The following is an 18,634-nucleotide window of genomic DNA, read 5'->3' as shown; positions in this document are numbered from 1 at the left end:
TGGGTTTCGTAATTTCTCCTTTCCAGCCTAGTCTTCTGCCACTTGAAACGAACAGAGCTGGCACTTAGTCACTCATTCAAACTCCTTACAAAGAGCAGGGCCACAGGACATGTAAGAGCTCATAGTGAAGACTGAGCATGAGGCTGTTACTCACTGTGGCAGGCACGGCATCCTGGGGTGTGACGCTGACTCCGAGAGACCGTTCCAGTGGTGTAAAGAGTGACTGAGAACCACTCGCAGCCTGTGACCTCTCTCGGGCCCTGACTGTCCTGTTTCCTTCTGAGTGCTCATAGATTGTCAGACAGGACTCAACACTGCAGACTCATACCAGCCACAGCCGAGCCGCACACCCCTGGATGTGGGTGCACAGGTTTTGCCCCAAGTCCCCAGAAGGCTGAAAACCATACAGGAAGCCAAAGAGCTCATTTACTCTGCGACCCAGTGCAGCCCCATTCAGAGACAAGCACAGCGAGTATCCTAAAATATCTGAATGCCACAAATAAAGTTTTCGCGTAGTTTATCTAATGACTCACTTTGCGGTGATATTTGCATTTAAGCAGCCATATCACCCTGCAACTCTCAACTGGCAGCCCACTGAAGCCCAGCAGGTGTGAGCCTGGTCAGTACCTGGAGGGGAGACTCCTGGGAAAAACTGAGGTTGTTGCTGGAAGAGGTTTTAGTGAGACCAGTAGGGGGCGCTCACCCTGCGGTCTGTGTGGGTCCTAATGCTCCAGTATAATGGCAGGGACACTATACTGTAAAAAGGCTCTGTCCTTTGGATGAGATGTACAGCTGCGGTCCTGACTCTCTGGGATTAAAAATCCCAGGATGTTTCCTGAAAAGAGTAGGGGTGTTACCCTGCTGTCCTGGCCAAATTTCCCCCTGGCCTTTACCAATCATGGCGTCCTAATAATCCCCATCTATCAACTGGCTTCATCACTCTGTTCTCCTCCCCACTGATAGCTGCTATGTGGGAAGCGTACTGGCGCACTCTGGCTGCTGTCGCATCATCCATTGGTGTGGGTTGTGGGATTCCCCATTACCTGTAAACCGCTATGAGTATTGTCCAGAAAGGCACTAGATAAATGTAAGGAATAATTATCAATTAAGTTGCGATTATTTTGATCCACGAACGCCTCTCTGTGTCCTTGGTGGCAGATGGAGCAGCGAAGCTCTGCTCACTGGTGAGATGTGTGGCTGCAGCTGGCAGAAGAGAGGCCAGACTGCGCCGCCGAAGGTGCAGTATCGAGAGTCTCCAGCCCTCTCTGGAGGCACTGATGTCCGCTGTGCTGTTGGAACCTGCAGTCGAGTCCTGGGTCCTTATGAGTTGCGATGGGAGTTGGGCTTGAGCACAGCTGTGCAGTGGCAATAGGCTTCTCCTTCACACACTGGCCTGGGCATCAGGGTGCGAGGAGAGACTGGAGCGAGGAAGCACAGGCGGGCAGGCCCTTTCGCAAATCAGCCGATCCAATTCTTAACTGAGCTAGGAGGAATGGCTTTTATGACACTAACATGTGAGCGGCAGACAAGCACATTTGTCATTTCTAGAAGAATGTCTTGGTGACCAAGAGTGGAAGGGTCACTAGTAACGCGTTTTCGGGTTGTTCTGTGTGAAATATGAGTGTGGGGAAGGATGGGCGCTCAGATGTGGGCGAGTGTTAGATCTGCCCCCGCCAGGTGTCAGGGCGTGACCTCACGAGCCCCGCTCTCTCTCTGTCTTGCAGAATGTGCTGGCCAAGGCTCTGTACGACAACGTGGCCGAATCGCCGGACGAGCTGTCCTTCCGCAAGGGCGACATCATGACGGTGCTGGAGCGCGACACCCAGGGGCTGGACGGCTGGTGGCTGTGCTCCCTGCACGGGCGGCAGGGCATCGTGCCGGGCAACCGGCTCAAGATCCTGGTGGGCATGTATGACAAGAAGCAGCCGGCCGGCAAGGGCCCGGGAGTCCAGCAGGGCACCCCCACGCAGAGCCCGCTGCCCTTTCCCCAGCAGAACGCCTACACCAAGCCGCCCCCCTCCTCGCAGTACACCGCCATGCACCCCGCCTACCCCAGCCAGCCTGACAGCATCTACATGCTGCCCCCCAACCACGCCAAAGGCTCACAGAGCCTGTACCAAGTGCCCACAGGCCCCCAGTTCCCGCCTGGCCAGGGGAAGGCTCCTGCCCTGCTCCAGAAACAAGGGACCCAGAGCAGTGGGCAGGACATATACCAGGTGCCCCCGTCGCTGGGGCCATCGCAGGACATCTACCAAGTGCCCCCCACATCCAAGGGTTCCCCTCAGGACATTTACCAAGTGCCCCCCTCCGCAGGCGGCCCCGGACAGGATATTTACCAGGTGCCCCCTTCCATGAACCAGACTCAGGACATCTACCAGACCCCGCCCTCCCTGGAGAAGGGGAGCTGGGATTCCCCGAAGCCCCCAGGAAAGGTAAGGCGCTTGCTTTTTGCCAGCTCCCCACCCCTGCAAATGAAGCGGCGATCCGAGTTGGTGCTGGGCAGAGCTTGCTGCTGCGTCACGCTGAAGCCTCTGTTAACACACAAGCCCAGAGCCCGATCGGCCACTGTGCCTCCTGCCACACGGCTCCAGCTGTCCTCTGCCGATTCCGAAGCGGCTCGTTGGGTTATAATTATAATTGCTCACACTTATATAGCGCTCTTCTGGACACTCCACTCAAAGTGCTTTACAGGTAATGGGGATCCCCTCCTCCACTACCAGTGTGCAGCCCCACCTGGATGATGCGACAGCAGCCAGAGTGAGCAAGTACACTCCCCACACATCAGCTCTCAGTGAGGAGGAGAGCAGAGTAATGAAGCCAATTCATAGAGGGGGATTATTAGTTGGCCATGATTGATAAGGGCCAATGGGAAATTTGGCCAGGATGCCGGGGTTACACCCCTACTCTTTTCGAGAAACGTCCTGGGATTTTTAATGACCACAGACAGTCAGGACCTCAGTTTTACGTCTCATCTGTCTCATCAACTATAGTGGAGCATTAGGACCCACATGGACTGCAGGGGGAGAACCCCCTGCTGGCCCAACTAACACCTCTTCCAGCAGCAACCTTAGTTTTTGCCAGGAGGTCTCCCATCCAGATACTGACCAGGCTCACACCTGCTTAGCTTCAGTGGGCCGCAGTTGTGAGTTGCAGAGTGATATGGGTGCTGGGTTGACTCTGTTAGTGCCTTTTAGGAGTTTGAATAACTAAATCAATATTAAAGTCATCCTTTAATGGGAAGTGTGCCCCGACTAGCTCTGTTGGTAGAGCATGAGACTCATCATCTCAGGGTACTGGGTTCCTGTCCCACGTCGGGCACCAGGTCCTCCATGTTGGAGGTTGCGCACAAGGCTAACAACCCTGTCCCGTAAAAAACTGATGTTACGGTAACAGCAACAGGATGTCGCTGCCCCTACATGCCAGAAGGCATTACGGGCAAACATCCATTAAGGGAAAGTATCTGGTCATTCTTAACTGGATTAATTTCAGAGAGACAGTATCTTTTTTATTTAACATAGTGATCAAACTCTATAGAGTAGTCTACTGTACATGAGGTGATTTATATTTTGCACTTATAATTAGATATCTTAACATTTTGTTTGCCTTTTTATTGCTTCCTCACATTGTCTAGAGGAGGAAAATGCTTTGTCAACATGAACACCTTAGTCTTTTCAGAAGTAGCCAGTTAGCGCTCATTGTTTTTTTATCTTATGTCTTTAACTCATAATTTTAGTTAACTGCATCCTCGCTTGGGTTTCTTATGCAGTAGTGTTTACTAATCCTCCAGTTTCGGTATCAGCTGAGATCTCGTCTTGTGAGCGGTGGTTTTGGTGTCGTCTTCCTTTTGTGGGATTGGATGCTGCTTTAGCAAATCTCTAGCCACTGAGCACTGCCCAGTCCTTAGTCACTGTTCTTTAGGGTCTATGAAAAACATCTCATTTCTTAAAAACAACTGGTCCAGGCCCAGGAGATTTGTTTTTGTGTTTTAGTACATGTAACTCTTCTGGCCTTTCTGTGCTGATACTGTTTGATACTTTAAGACTTTGCCCTTCTGTTGCCTGAAACTGATGCTGTCGGTCTCTTCCTTTATAATACCTGAGTGAAACATGCATTTCAAACAACCTGCAGCGACCAATAGTTTCCCATTTTTATCAATTAATATTGAAATATTTATTGTGTTCATCACTGCAATGTTCTTGTCTCTTTCTTAGCCTTTCAGATTATCTTTTCACCTGGACGTGCAATTTATTACTCTCTTTCGTTCTTTTTTAACCATAAAGTGCTGTCTTTATCCTTATCTTTGTCTTGAATGGCATTAATTCATGGAAATCATTGCTTAATTATCCTCAGATAGCTTAAAGGAAATATATAAGAAATTAAAATGAAAATTTCAAGGTTGTTTTTTTATTTTAGTCTTTGTGTTTTTTTTGCTCTAGTGCTGTTATTGGGAAGTAAGCTTTCCCACTACTGTATGTTAACTGCACTCACCCTGATCTCCGAGTCTTTCAAAGTCAAGAGCGCGGATCAGCTGTTCACCCCCTCTGTGCTGCACAAATTGACAGTAAAGCTGCTGATCTAATTCCCCCCTGTTGCAAGTTCATTTGGTTCTGTTCAGATCCCACCTTGCCCCTCAAGGTGAGCGCACTGGCACAAGCGCTGGGGAGCCCGGTGAGTTGGGAACACAGTGCCTGAGCTGGTCAGGGCCAGGTGTGTGGGCAGCTGGGAGAGTTTCAGCCGGCCAGTGAAACTCCCCAGATTCTTCCCAGCACAGGTAGCATATGCTGAATAATTCTATTTGTGTGCTAAACATAGACTCTATTATTATTACTTTTCAGAACAAACTTGTCCTTGTTGATGGTGCCTTTAAGTACATTGTGTATAAACAGTGCTGTTATTATTGTATTTTTCACATTTAATATCCTGTTTTCTTGGGAGATAAAACAACTCTGCATTCTTGGCGTGACTCAAGGCCACAGGCCAGGAACTGGATATGAACAGGGCATGTGTGAGGGTGCTGACAGGTCAAGACTACTTTCTAAAATGACCCCAGAAACAGATCAAGTGTTGAGTAAACTAATGGAACGAATAGTCAATCGAATTTCTGAAAGGTTTCGGAAAGGAAGAGAGGCTCCATTTGGGAGGTTGGGTGACGTCGTCATGTTAGGCCAGTTCGATATCTGGGCGGGGAACAGAGACCACTTAGGCACTAATCCATATGCTTTAGCCTCATCATTAAACGAACCGTAATAATTAACGGTTACAGGAGCGTTGTCCCAGCTGTCATCGGTCTCTGTCTAGCTTCCTGCTGAGCCTGGTCTCTAGGAGAGCAGACGGTGAGCCCCTTGCGGGCAGTCGACTGTCCCTCGGCAGTTTTTAAAGTACTTCCTCATTCGCTGGGGTCCTCTGAAATGTGGTGAAATACACTAATGCATTTATTTGTGGCAATGTTGCCCTCTTCTCTAGCACTGGGTATATTTTTGGCTTTATGTGAGTGGGTGTTTAGAGTTTAAGACTGGCCCTGGTGTGAGTGTGTGCCCTGTGGTGGAGTGGTGTCCCGTCCGGGATTATCCCCGTCGTGTGCCCATTGTTTGCTGGGATAGGCTCCAGCTCCCCCACAACGCTAATTTGGATGAAGCGGTTAGAAAATGGATGGATGTTTAGAATTTTAGCGGCTGTGCTGCAATGTGTAGGATAATAATATAATTATTATCCTTATAATTATATGGAGCTGTTCATCCTAAAAGATCTCAAACAGGTAGAAGGGACTCTCCATCCCCACTGATGTGCTGCCCCACCTGGGTGACACATAGCAGCCCCCCTGTACACAGGTCAGGGGGAGGAGAGAGAAGCTGTTTCACTTTACTGAGTTAAGGGGGAACTTGAAAGAGGCCAAATTGTTAAAGCTCAGAGTAGAATTTAGGCAGGACATCATCCGCAATTACATCTCTACTTTAAAAAAAATACTTTGGGATCTTTAGTACCATGCAGTCAGGACATCAGTTTAATGTCTCATCTGAAGGACAGCATGTCCTGCAACACAATGTTTCCAGTCTCCATACTGGGGCACTGGTCTTTAAATTCTCCTCCAGAGGGAAGACTGCCACCTACTGGTCCACCAACACCACTCACAGCAGTGCCCTGGTTGCCCAGAGGTCTCCTATCCCAGTACTGACCAGGCCAGCCCTGCTGAGCACATGAGAGCTGAAGTCAGGAGCTCTGCTGTTGCAAATACAATAAATGCTTTACAGTTTTGCTCTTGAAATGTGTTTTAAAAGCCATTTTGTAACACATTCCATTAAAACCCTTTTGAACCTGTCACAGCCCATCAGTGAAATCCAGAATGAGACACAAGCCGATTTCTACAAGTACTATGTGTTAGCTCTTGGGAGATACTCTATTAAAATGTCTTGGAATCTGACCAGCGTTTAATGAAATCTCTCTTATAAGGAATCTGCTGAAGTGTTCATAGGGTGCATTCTATGGCTTTGATATGCCCTGTCTGCAGGGCTGGTTCAGCCTCTCAGGACTATCATTTTAATCTGTGCTGAACATCTAAAATCCTGTGAGGCAAGATGGCCAGCCCTGGGCATCCTCAATGGTTGCACCAGTAATGTATTTCAGACAGCCACAAGCTAGTGTGGCCACCTGAGGCAGCTGTGATTCCTGAAGTCACTCCGGCTGCCTGCAGGGGGTGATTTTGTGCAGAAAGGCGTGCCAGTCAGCCCTGCGTGCCAGTGTCATTACATTGCAGCCTCTGCCCCAGGGCATTTACACCACTAGGAATATGGTCTCTGGGCTGGAGAACAAGACAGACCTTAGTTCCAGCAAATCCCTAAGGATCTCTGCCCTTCATACGAATACGGTGGTGCTTAAAAGTCCCACAGTTCAACTGTCCCTTTGTGTTGGTTGAGTTTGAAGATTCAGAACATAAAAACATCTACAAGCAAGAAAGGCTGTTTGGTAGTTCGTAGCTTAGTGAAGAACGGATCTGGGCCTGCTGCCTTTGGGCTCAGCAGCAGACCCTCTCATTCGGCCAAGTCTCGCGGCCAGAGGAAGGCAAGCTTTTGTTTTTCCCCTTTTCGGTGGAAATCAAGGTAAATGACTTTTTTAGAAGAAAAACACCACCTGTTGATGAAAAGGTATGTAATTACTAAAAAGCAGACATATCATTATGAGCACACATACACATGGAGGCCCTAGTTCATTTTCCAAGTCAGGGTTACGGGAATTTGGAATGATGTCACCAAAAGAGACGTTTTGGGAAATGCATCTGGAATCCTGGAGCTTCATTCAGTCAGCAGAAGGGAATTCTGAGAGCTGCCGGCTGCTCCGTGCTCCGGACGCTCAGTCCTATTGTTCTGCTCGCGTGGAGCACCAGCGCTCGGGGAAGTTCAGAGGAAGCGCTGCTCTGACACAGGGTCACCTCGTCCCCGAACTGACCCAAGGGGGGCCAGAATCCCCTACTTTTCAAAGAAAAGGTGTGCTCGAGAGATAACGTTACTCATGCGCTTCCAAATGTGTTTCACAGACGGATATCGGGATTAATTAATCTACTAATCTGTTTAGGACAGGACGGCAGGCTTTTGGAAGCTTGCATAGTATTTACGTGCTGTGAAATACAGCTCTACCCGTTTGGTTTGGTGTTTCTTGGCTGTAGTGCAAAATGCCTCACCATGAGACCTGTATCTTTGAGAAGTCCTGTGTGATCTTATCCTTCTGAATATCAGTTGAATGTCCAGATACCTGGCTGACACCAGGGGTGTTTTTTCAGAGGCAGTCCATGTGGAACATTTGCATCATAGGAGCACTTTTTTGCATTTTTACTACACTTTCCATGGTGCTTATCATGCTTTACTGATTTCCATGTGCTTTGATGTGACCGTCCACTGTGCCTTCCTGCAATCAATCAATCAAAGTTTATTTATCAAATGCACAACAATACAGCATGCAGCAGTAGTTGCACTTTACTCTGCTCTTACTCTGATATCTTTAGAGCAGAGGTGGTGGTTTATAAGCCTGCAGTACACTAGTGGGAAAGGGGGAGCTCTGGGGAAAACACTCTGTTTGCATGGAGCTGCAGGGCCCAGGCTTCACAGATCAGTCAGTAACAGAGAGTGGAGGAGGGTGATAAGAGGCTTTGAGGGAACACCCTGGGATTTTGCAGAAGCCAGGGAGCCAGCATGCTTCTTATGGTTATTGTTGTGTGACTGGCCTGCATTTAGATCCTTTAGCTTCAGTTCCTCGGGTCTGTTGAAGCGGTATCCCCCCTTGTGCCCCCGGGCCCCTGGGTGGTCAAGGTCCAAGGACTGTTTGTGAACCAGCCGCTTCCAGATGGTCCTGGCTCCTGGCAGCCGCTGAGTCCTCACTGGAAGATTACAGTAGGTGTCCCTGCAGAGACGTGAGCACACGGCCCTGATGCCGGTGCTAATCAGCAACCTTGTTCCTGAAAAAAAAAAGCTAAAATCCATCACTTCCTCTTCTCTTTTTTTGAATGGCTCACACCTCTGTCCTCGGTCTCGTGCAACTGCATGTTGTCTCTGCATGGGAGATCGCTGTGTTGGTCAGAAACCGTAGGAGGTTCAGCACTGCTCTGCAAGGACCTGACATGTGTATGTGATCTGCTGAGACCCAGGCCTGTAGATCAGTGCTCAGTGTGCTGTTCGTATGGTGGGCTATAGAACACACCTGTAGAACAGCCATAGGCAACATTTTTGTTAGTTAGCTTTGCAGGTATGGTCTTGCAAATCTGACATTCAGGTATTTACAAGAACAAATCTGGCAGCATAACAGCTGAGTGCTAATTGTAGGAGAGCCTGTATACACACTCTTATGTCTTGTAACTCTAGGGTACATGGCTTTGGGATTTTAATAGTTGTTAAAAAGTAGGACTAAGCAGCCCTTATCACCTTCATCCACTCTTTCTTAGGCAGGTTTAGCACCATGGTGGGGTATTATTTTCTAAACGTTCGCCTTGCCCTGTACTGTCCACTGCCCATGTCACGGTCAGTTTTCTCTGGTGTGTCAGTGACTTGGACAAACCTAGAAACTGCAATTCCACCATTTCCAAAGCAAATCAAAAGCTTACTGTGGCACGAGACCAGAAAGTCTGCTCCAAAGCCCATCCCTTGTAAACATCTGCTGCTGTGTATTGCATGAAAGAAAAGGAACACTGAGTCACAGTAAAAGCATGATAAAGCACAGAGGTATGTAAATCGTGATACAAACAAAGAGGAGCCATTGGCAAAGTAAAAACAAAGCCTGTAAAAACAAAGCCTAGACATCACGAGCATGATAAAGCAATATGAGAACTTAAAGACCGAGTTTTAGGACAGTAGGCACTGTACACTTTTGTAAGGGACTCAACGGCTCTGCCTTTGAGGAAGAGCATGGCCTGGGCCTTCCTCAGCTGTGCCAGTGGTGACAGGTGGATACCAGAGTGGCACAGGAACTTACGACCTGCCAAGCCATGGGCACAGACTCATAGCAGACAGGTTTATCTTTCTCCCTTTAAACTCCTTTTCATTTAGTTTGTGTCTGTTTGTCCTCTCCATCCTGCTTGCTTTCATAGCAACAGCAGAGCAAATTTAAGGAATAACAATCGAGCAAGCGCTCAGAATCTCCAGCTGTCTCACTGTGTTTGCTATACAGTATATATCTGTATGCAGTGCAGTGGAGGTACTGCAGTCTGCCACACTGAAGTGACTGTCAGTGCTGGCTGCCAAGCCTCAGGCAGAGACTGGAGACCAAGAATGCAGGACATGAACATGACAGAGGAGGGTGTGGATGAATGGATGGACTTCGGCATGCACAGAGGGGGTGTGCTACTTTGGGACAGTGCCAGGATGCAGGCCTTGGTGTCCAGCTGGAGCATGGAGCTGCACCCTGCAGGACAACTGCGAGCTGGCCAGAATTAGTGTTTGACGCACGTCTTTGAGCCTTTAGTGATTGAAGATCCCCAAGACAGGAACTCTGTTGGCCTAGCCCTTCGCATACAGGATGTTGCAAACTCTTGTAGGATGTCATTAACTGTTTGTTTTTCCACTTTTTACAGCCTATTGGAAAGTTTCTTGGTCAGAGGCTGACTGACTGTCCCCCTGTTCGTAAGCCGAAAGTGGTTAGACATTAACAGAGGCCAGACATGGAGGCTGGGTTACAGGGACATTGATCTCACTTGATGCCGTTTGAGCTACAGACTCTTTCTCAAACCAGGTCAGGAGTCTCTGCCATCAGGTGCTTACTGACTCCCCAGTCTGGGCCTCAGCTGTCAGGAGGAGGAGGACACGGGTTGCTTAACCTTTTCTGGATCCTCTGAGCCAAAGCGCGATCGATGAGAACTATTTCATCGCCCACTCCTTTAATAGCCCAGTTTTTGGAGTAAGACTGATAAGGGCGGCTAATTTCAAAAGGGGGTTCTGGGAAAGAGTATTTCTAGCCAACAGACCAATTACAGATTCTGGAAGAATTTTTTCCACAGCCTGCTCAGAAAGTTAATATTTAATCTTCAGACTAGAGTTCTCACCTGGAGAAAGGAGAGAAATTGCCTTGTAACTACCAGAGGCTTATCTCCAGGAGCAGGCAGGGGATTCTGGGAGAGAGAGAGACATGAGGCGGGAGTGAATTAACTTGTTTATCTGACCTCCTGCGGAACATGTACTGCCACTTCAGGTGGCCTGGCTTCTCTCCTGGTGCAGCTGCTGATCTGACTCAGGGCTCTTTTAAATGACAGACGCAGCCGCGTCCCGTCCCTGGCTTGTGAAGCAGTGTTCTGGCCACCCGACCTGCTCTTGTGTGAACAGTATGCACTTTGCAACATGTTACACAGAGTTGTGTTTCTGAAAGCTGAAGATGAATCCCTCAGTATTCCTTGGTACTGTGTAATACTGTAATTCTGTGGTCTGCCAGTCCCCCTGTGAAGGCATTCCTTTGTCCTGCATGAGGCATAAAATCTCCTCCGGTAATCTTGAAGATTCTGGCTGTAAATGTTGGGATGAGCTCAGCAGAAGGCTGTGCATTGTGCTGCATTCTGATAATGTGGCGATTGTTACATCTCCCCCACTGGGGTGGAATAACTTTAGATTCTCTGGTAGGAGAAACAGTTGTGAATGTGAAGAAAGTCCTTTTTTAGTCCTGTCACTTATGTTTGTGATGAACTGAGAGTTTTTTTCGGGCAGGAGTCCAGTCGTTTGTCTTCCTGTAGAGAGGTGTCTAGCTCTTGCCCCACATAGCCGCGCGAGATGAAACGGTGACAGTGGCGATGGCCTGGCGTCCCGGCAGCTACAGTACATTCAATAAATAATTCAAATGCCCGTGCCGCGGCAGCAGCCTGGCCCCGCTCCAGCACGAGCCCCCAGCCTGCAACCACTGCTCCTGCGTCGTGCCGAGGAGGAAGTTTATTTTCAAATGACTTCAGGGGCCGTTCTGGTGCTCTGCGCTGGGAGGGGCGGCTCAGGGCAGGGGCTCTCAGACCACATGGAAAGCTCCCTCGCCAGCGTTGTGTGTAAAAATGACGGCCTGCCAGGCCGGCGGACCATTATGGCCTCTGAATGTGGACTCAGGGAACCGGCTCCACAGTGCTCGGGCCTCTGCTGGGACAGCCTCCTCCCTGTGCCATCTGCTTTCAACTAGAGGCCAGACCTGACTTTCTATTTGTGTGCTTTGAGCCTCACAAAAGGGCTTAAAATAGTGGCGTGCTTTGCGGTCTTGTGGTCTCTGGACTGTGGATGACATTTGCCATTGTGCCCAGCAGTGTGATTTGTGATGTGAACCACATCTGAGAGACCAAAACAGACCCAGGAGCAGTTAGTGAATGTCTAGCGAAGTTGGAATGTCTGTGAACCCCTTGAAGACGAACCCCCAAACCCCAAAAAAACAGTCCTTGTGCATTGCTGGCGGCCTTGCCTTTTGTCTTTCTGATGTTTCTTCTGTTGTAAAAGCTGATTTCGATTCTAAAGCTAAAGCTGATTCTAACACTGTTGAGCCCTGAAGATGTGATCAAAATCATTAGTAACACACAGGCAGAAGGACAGCAGTCTATTAATCTTCCTTGTGCTTAAGAGGTCAGAAAGCTAAATGTCTGAAAATGCCCCTGCTCTTTATCTCCTCGCAAGCCTGGTGCTTTTATTTGCTCTACTGATGTGGAAGAGGAGTCAGCTGTGGGGAGGAGAAGCTGTTTGGCAGGGATGTGGTCTTTTTAAGAGACATGCTGTTTCCGAGCAGCACCTGGCCTTCAGACCCCTGCAGAGCCTCCTCCTGAGCCGGTGCTGTGCTGCAACGGAGCAAGGGGTGGTGTGGGAGCAATCCTTTCCACCCTTCATCGCTTAATCAAAGTGGGGCTGTGCTCCGTGTCAAGGCCAGGGGACGGGCACAGCAGCCCAGTCTCCACTTTAAGCTATATTTTAACACAGGTCTGTTGCAGCGCCAGACTGCTTGTCAGCGCCTGTGGTGAAGCCACATCCGTCCAGCGCGGTGCCTGTAACACCCTGGGGAGCACTGATTCCTCCTGGCCCTGCACAGTGTCCTGGGACACATGGCCGCATCATTTCCAGTTGATAGATCCTAGAGACAGCTGTGCACCCCGGGGTGATGGGGCTTTGAGCTGGGACATTTTGTCCCTCAGTGGTCAGACAGAGGAGTGGGCAGTGTCGTAGATTAAGAAGAAGATGTTGCTTCAGCACTGGGGTACAGATTGTAAAAATGTGAAACAAAAACCCTCAAGTCTTTTACTTTGTTTCATTCTCTTTCCTGGAAAAAAGCAATTCATCAAGAGTTCAGATACTTCTGTTTGTTTTCTGTAGACCTGCTGGAACTGATCTACAGTGGATATAAAAATTCTGCACACCCTTATTGAAATTGCAGATTTTTGTGATGTAAATCCAGAAATCAAGATAAATCATGTCAGACATTTTTCCATCTTTAATGTGACCTTGGAACCAACAAAATTCAAGAGAAAAACAAATAGATAATTATTAGGAAAAATAATTGAAATTATAAAACCTACAACACCCTGGTTTCATAAGTGTGCACACCCTTTTATAATGGGGGCTGTAGCTGTGTTGAGAGTTAACCAATCACATTCAAAATCATGTCCAAAGGTAAGTAGAATACACCTGCCATCAATGAAAGTGATTCTGATTAACCCCAAATAAAAATCAGCTGTTCCTGTAGGATTTCCTTGAAACTTTCCTGGTTGCATCCTACTGGGATAGCTATGGTCCGCAAGAAGCTGACAAAACATCTACGGGATCTTATTGTTGAAAGGTACCGATCAGGAGAGGGGTATAAAAGAATATCAAAGGCATTGGATGTGCCTTGGAGCACTGTGAAGACTATCATCAATAAGTGGAGAAAATGTGACACCACAGGGACATTAACAAGATCAGGACGACCCTCCAAAATTGAAAACAGGACAAGGAGAAAACTTATCAGGGAGGCTACCAAGAGGCCTACAGCAACATTAAAGGAGCTGCAGGAATTTCTGGCAGGTATTGGTCACTCTTTGCATGTGACAACAATCTCCCGTATTCTGCACACGTCTGGGCTATGGGGTAGGGTGGCAAGACAGAAGCCATTTCTCACAAAAAAGAACATCCAAACCCGTCTAAATTTTGCAAAAAAAAATACGTTCAATCACCCTTAAACATTTGGTAAACTGTCTTATGGTCTGATGAGACAAAGGGTGAACTTTTTGGCCTTAATTCTAAAAGGTATGTTTGGTGCTAAGACAACACCATACCTACTGTGAAGCATGGTGGCATCATGCTTTGGGGCTGCTTCTCTTCAGCTGAGACAGGGGCTCTAGTCAAGACAGATGTGATAATAACTAGCTGCAAATATCAAGATATTTTGGCACAAACCCTGCTGGCCTCCGTCAGAAAGCTGAAGATGAAGAGGAATTTCACCTTCCAACATAATTACCCAAAGCACACATCCAAGTCAACCAATAAATGGCTTCAGAAAAGGAAGATCAAAGTCTTGGAATAGCCCAGTCAGAGCCCAGACCTCAATCCCATAGAAAACCTGTGGAATGACCTAAAGAGGGCTGTGCACAGGAGATACCCTGGCAATATGCAGGAGCTTGAACTTTTTTGCAAGGAAGAGTGGGATAAAATTGCAAAGTCCAGGTGTGCAAAGTTGATAAGAGACTTATTCTCAAAGACTTACTGCTGTAATAAATGCAAAAGGTGCTTCCACAAAGTATTAGTGGGGGTGTGCACACTTATGCAACCAGGATGTTGTAGGTTTTTTAATTTCAATTATTTTTCCTAATAATTATCTATTTGTTTTTCTCTTGAATTTTGTTGGTTGCAAGGTTACGTTAAAGATGGAAAAATGTCTGACATAATTAATCTTGATTTCTGGCTTTACATCACAAAAACCTGCAATTTCAATAAGGTTGTGTAGACTTTTTATATCCACTGTAAATATCCATGGCTAGGGCATGTGGAGTCAGGGGGCCGGCCATGGTTAACGCTGGAGAAGCAGATCATTTTTCCCTGTGCAATACAGACAGGATAGTGATCTCGACTGGAGCGCTGGTGTGCCCTGGCAGCCTGGCAGATCCCGAGGTGTGCAGCAGGAGTGAGTCTCATTCAGACCTCTCAGCAGTGACAGATCCGCAGCTTCATGGTTGGGGGGTTTTGACAGAGAACTGACAATGGTGAGTCTCTCCTCTCTGTCACCAGACATCCCCAGCAGTGAGCAGATCACAACAACATATCACTGGAGCTCGAGCTGCACTTATTTTGTGCAAATGTGGGGGATGTGAAGAGTAGTGAACTGGGACCAGTTGCTTTCCTAGTAATACTGATGTGACTGTCACATACAGACGTGACCTGGCATTACCTTGTCCTGGCAGCTTCTCTGTACGGTGCCTCACTGATGTTACCCTGGGTTAGTTTGCTGCTGAGTCAGTTGGCGTGGGCCTTTCAATCCCAGCTCAGCCTGACCACCGGCCCATTAACAAGATGCCAGTCTTGCCTTCTCCAGTCAGCTAGGAGCTAAGATGGGACTTTCCCCAGCCAATCCGCTGCAGGTGGCCTCACCCTCTAGGAGGCGCTGCTGATGGACACTCTGCTCACCTGAGGCAGGCAGAACTGCAGCTCACAGCTGTGAGTGTGGGAGTGTAGCAGCGTCAGCCCACCCCCTGTCCCAGCTGGACCGCAGGGTGGGGGGAGACTGATGGCACTTCGGCCAGCAGCAGCAGGAGAGGGCAAAGCATTCGCTGCAGAACAATGCCCGGCCTTCCCGCACAAAGACCATTGTCCACCCTCAGAGACTTGGGGACAATGGGGACACAGATGGCGACCCTGTCCAGGGGGCAGTTGATGGTAGTGGTGCATGGCCACCTGTTAAACGTTCAAGTCAATAATAAGAAACAGTTAAAAACAGCACTGATGATCGGATATGGCCCTGTGTTGTTTGGCCCAGAAATGCGTATCTATATCTTCGCAAGGACCACACTTGCTATCTTGCTTTTTTTTCTATAAACCACAGAGCACGCATTTTTATATTATGTAAGACAACAATGAATCATGCTGTTCTTATCTTTGTCAACCATGTCCTTTAACAACACAGAAGCAGAAAACTGATCCTTAATAATCTCCCATTGACTCACTTTTACAGCACGGCCTGTGTTTGCTGATCCATCACATGTGAATACTAAGTGTAGTCCAGCAGCATCCAGGATTCAGTCAACTTTTTTTATATGGAACTCCAGCACTGAAGAGTAGCAGATATTGCTCAGCAATGCATTTGGTGTGCTCAGTTTCTTTTGTAACAGTGTAAATATTTTAATGATGATGATAGTGATTAAAAAAGTTCCAGAGTAAATACCATTGCTGGACTCTCCTAATTCAAGTGAAGCAAAATAAATTGGGTGAGAGAAACTGTGGCATGCAAGGGAAGGATTTAGGATTACAGTAGCTGCTTGTATTATCTGTAAAAGACTGTTTTATACAAGATAAGGATGTACAATGATTATCCCTGTAGCAAGACTGTCAGTTAATGTATTAATCTGCTTGAGACAGCAAACTGTGGGATAGTCCTACTTATTGCAAGACTTATTTGAGGGGCTTTTAGAAAAGCAGCCAGAAGGTCACTTCTGTGGTGTCTCTCTCAACATGGGCTTTAACTAGCAGCCACAGGGACTGACTGTAACTCAGTGAGAATCTGTAAAAATCATGCGAAAGGACTGTGTGTGGGATTGCTCATCTATTCTGTTCAGCACAGAAAAGCTTGCTGGTGCAGAGCTAATATTTACTTTGTAAGTACAGTAAGTGAGGGCTCACCTTCTTCAGTAATGATACTGTTTCCTGAAAAGGGCTCTTTGCTTTGTAAAGAGCCAGATGGAGGAGATGCACAGAACTGTGTGTTTCTGTGTCTCAGTGAGCACTCTGTAAAAAGGGGAGTCAGAACCAGGTGGTTTCTTTTGTGTTCTCTGCATCAGGATGCAGCTCGACATGTCATGGCCTTCTGTGTGTCGGCATGTGTTTCTGTGACGGAGGACCCACTGCGTGTGGGGGTGATAGATTTGCAATCTGTCAGCTGGCTCACTAGGCCCCAAAGAGGTCTCCGCTAACTGAGATCACAAGATTTAATTTTAGTGGAGTGTGATCCCTGCACAGCTGTCACTGACCATACTCCTTCTCTCCACAGCGGGCACGACCCCCCTCTCATGATGTCATTGTTTCCCTGGCTCAGGGGAGTGTTGTGGCAGCTGGTCCTTATGCTGTGACTCTGCCCTGCTGGGTCTCATTGATAACCATGTCAAACACCATTGATTTTCCTTAGATAAGCCTCACTCTCACATCTGTATGACCACTCCTCACCGGTGCCCTATCACCCCAGCACGTTTAAGGCTGAAGATTAACAGGGGATGGCTCGCATTCCCACTCTAAATGCTAATCTCAAGATTTCTTCTCAAGTTTCCCTGTTGTTTTCTAATATCAGTATTTTTAAGGTTACCTTTATATAGGGGCGCTCTGTTAGAGTGTTTTGTTTTTTAGATAAAAGCAGACTGCTGCATGTACTTGTGCAGTATCCTTACAGTACCTCCAGGAGGCAGCAGTGCACTCAGCAGACATGAGTTGCCTGTGTGTTCTGTTGCCATTAATATTTAGATTTTTCTTTCTCGCCTCCTGCCAGAATTCTTTTAAAAATACCATGCCACCCAAGGGGCCGGAGTCAAATGGCACCTTGTTCTGCTTCCTGCAGTTTCTGCTCTGTTTCTCAGATGGCTCTGTCCTTCTCCGTAGTTCAAAATGATTGAATAAAAAATTGGCAGGTCCTGTGCAGTAGTGCCTGTGCAGACTCGGGAACCTTTTTGTAACTTTCTACGGCTAAACAAGCGGTGCGTCTGCACGTGCGTCTCTTGAAACCTCAGTCTTCACTCATAGACAAATGATGTAAAGGCTTCATCACAGTTCTCCAGTCATCTCTCTCTCACTCAGGTCCTCATAGCAGCAATGCCAACTATACAAAGATACAGTATCCTGTTATTAATCAGACTGTGGTGTGTAATTAGCAGTCAGATTGTTCTTACGGTTCCCATTGATTCGTGTGCAGTGCAGGCCCTGTGCTGGCGTGTTTGTTCTCTGGCAGGTGAGAGGCTTTGTCTCAAAGTCGTCTGGATTCGGGGGTCTGCTGCTTGGCCCTGCGACCTTTACCAGCAACGCTGTGGCCTCTTTGTACAGGATCTCCCAGTCATCCCGCTTTGTTGGACATTCCGTCAGGGACTGTCCACTCTCCGAGCCATCGGGAAGGAGACCAGGTTGCCACGACAATAAGGAAACAGGAAGCGTTTCCTGTGCGTGATGCTTGCGTGCGCACACATTTCGCTAATTGCTTTGTTTACAGTGGGACACTCAGAAAGAAACTGCTGGGCTGGGAGTGTTTGGCACCTGTCCTGTATTCTGGAGTGAAAGCTTAGGTGATGATTAACAGCTCTGAGCTGCGCTTCTCGGTAAAGCAGTTAAGAAAGATGGGAAGAAATCAGCTGGTCTTCAGTCAGACAGTGAAAGGGTTGCTCTGTCTTATTAGAGCATGTCTGCCTTCATAAGCCTATAAGCAGGGTAAATGGCATTTAAGCAAAATTCTGAATTTAAAACCTCAATTAAGGCATTTGTAAAGTGATTGTTATCAGCTGATTCTAATGGGTTGACCTAGTGCTAAGTTAATTAGCTGCACATTAGCGGTGACTTGCTGGATCTGTGTTATTCCAAATGAGATTCAGTTGCTGACTGCTGATTTTTTTAGGCTGCTTTGTATGCTCTTAGCAAATTAAGACGGTGGGGGGGGAAGGAGAACATTTTCCATTAATCTCATTGTTGTTGCCATTGCTGCTGTGTCCCTTGTGGGTGCTGTCTTGCTGCGTGGTGGTACTAAGGTCAGCACAGCCAGCAAAAGCAGGGAGATCAGACACAGGCAGGCTTACTCCAGGCCCCCAGGGGGCGTATGTGCGCAGCGCAGTTCACTAGTGTGATGTGCGGCCCTGCTCTTACCTTTGCCAAAGCACGTCGGCACTTCAGCCCCCACTGAAGAGCAGCCAGACGTGCACAATCACAAGCAGCACAGAGGAATCTTCAATCTGTAACTCAGAGCTGGCGCATCCTTAGGCTTCTCAAATGCAGAATGTTAA

General features: G+C 47.8%; 1 protein-coding gene across 2 annotated transcripts in view; it reads left to right on the top strand.

The window, feature by feature from the left end:
- The window catches only part of bcar1 (BCAR1 scaffold protein, Cas family member), a 70,718-nt gene that overhangs the window by 41,404 nt on the left and 10,680 nt on the right, over nt 1–18,634 (top strand). For both annotated transcript variants that reach the window (XM_088938764.1, XM_088938765.1), the window contains exon 2: nt 1,725–2,432. In XM_088938764.1, the coding sequence (XP_088794890.1) occupies nt 1,725–2,432 (708 nt within the window). The remainder of the gene's footprint in view (nt 1–1,724; nt 2,433–18,634) is intronic.

This window comes from Atractosteus spatula, chromosome 21, assembly GCF_055471065.1.
Source record: "Atractosteus spatula isolate fAtrSpa1 chromosome 21, fAtrSpa1.hap1, whole genome shotgun sequence".
NCBI lineage: Eukaryota > Metazoa > Chordata > Actinopteri > Semionotiformes > Lepisosteidae > Atractosteus > Atractosteus spatula.
Note: the sequence above shows the minus strand (reverse complement) of the source record. Positions and strands in the feature narration are given on the sequence as shown.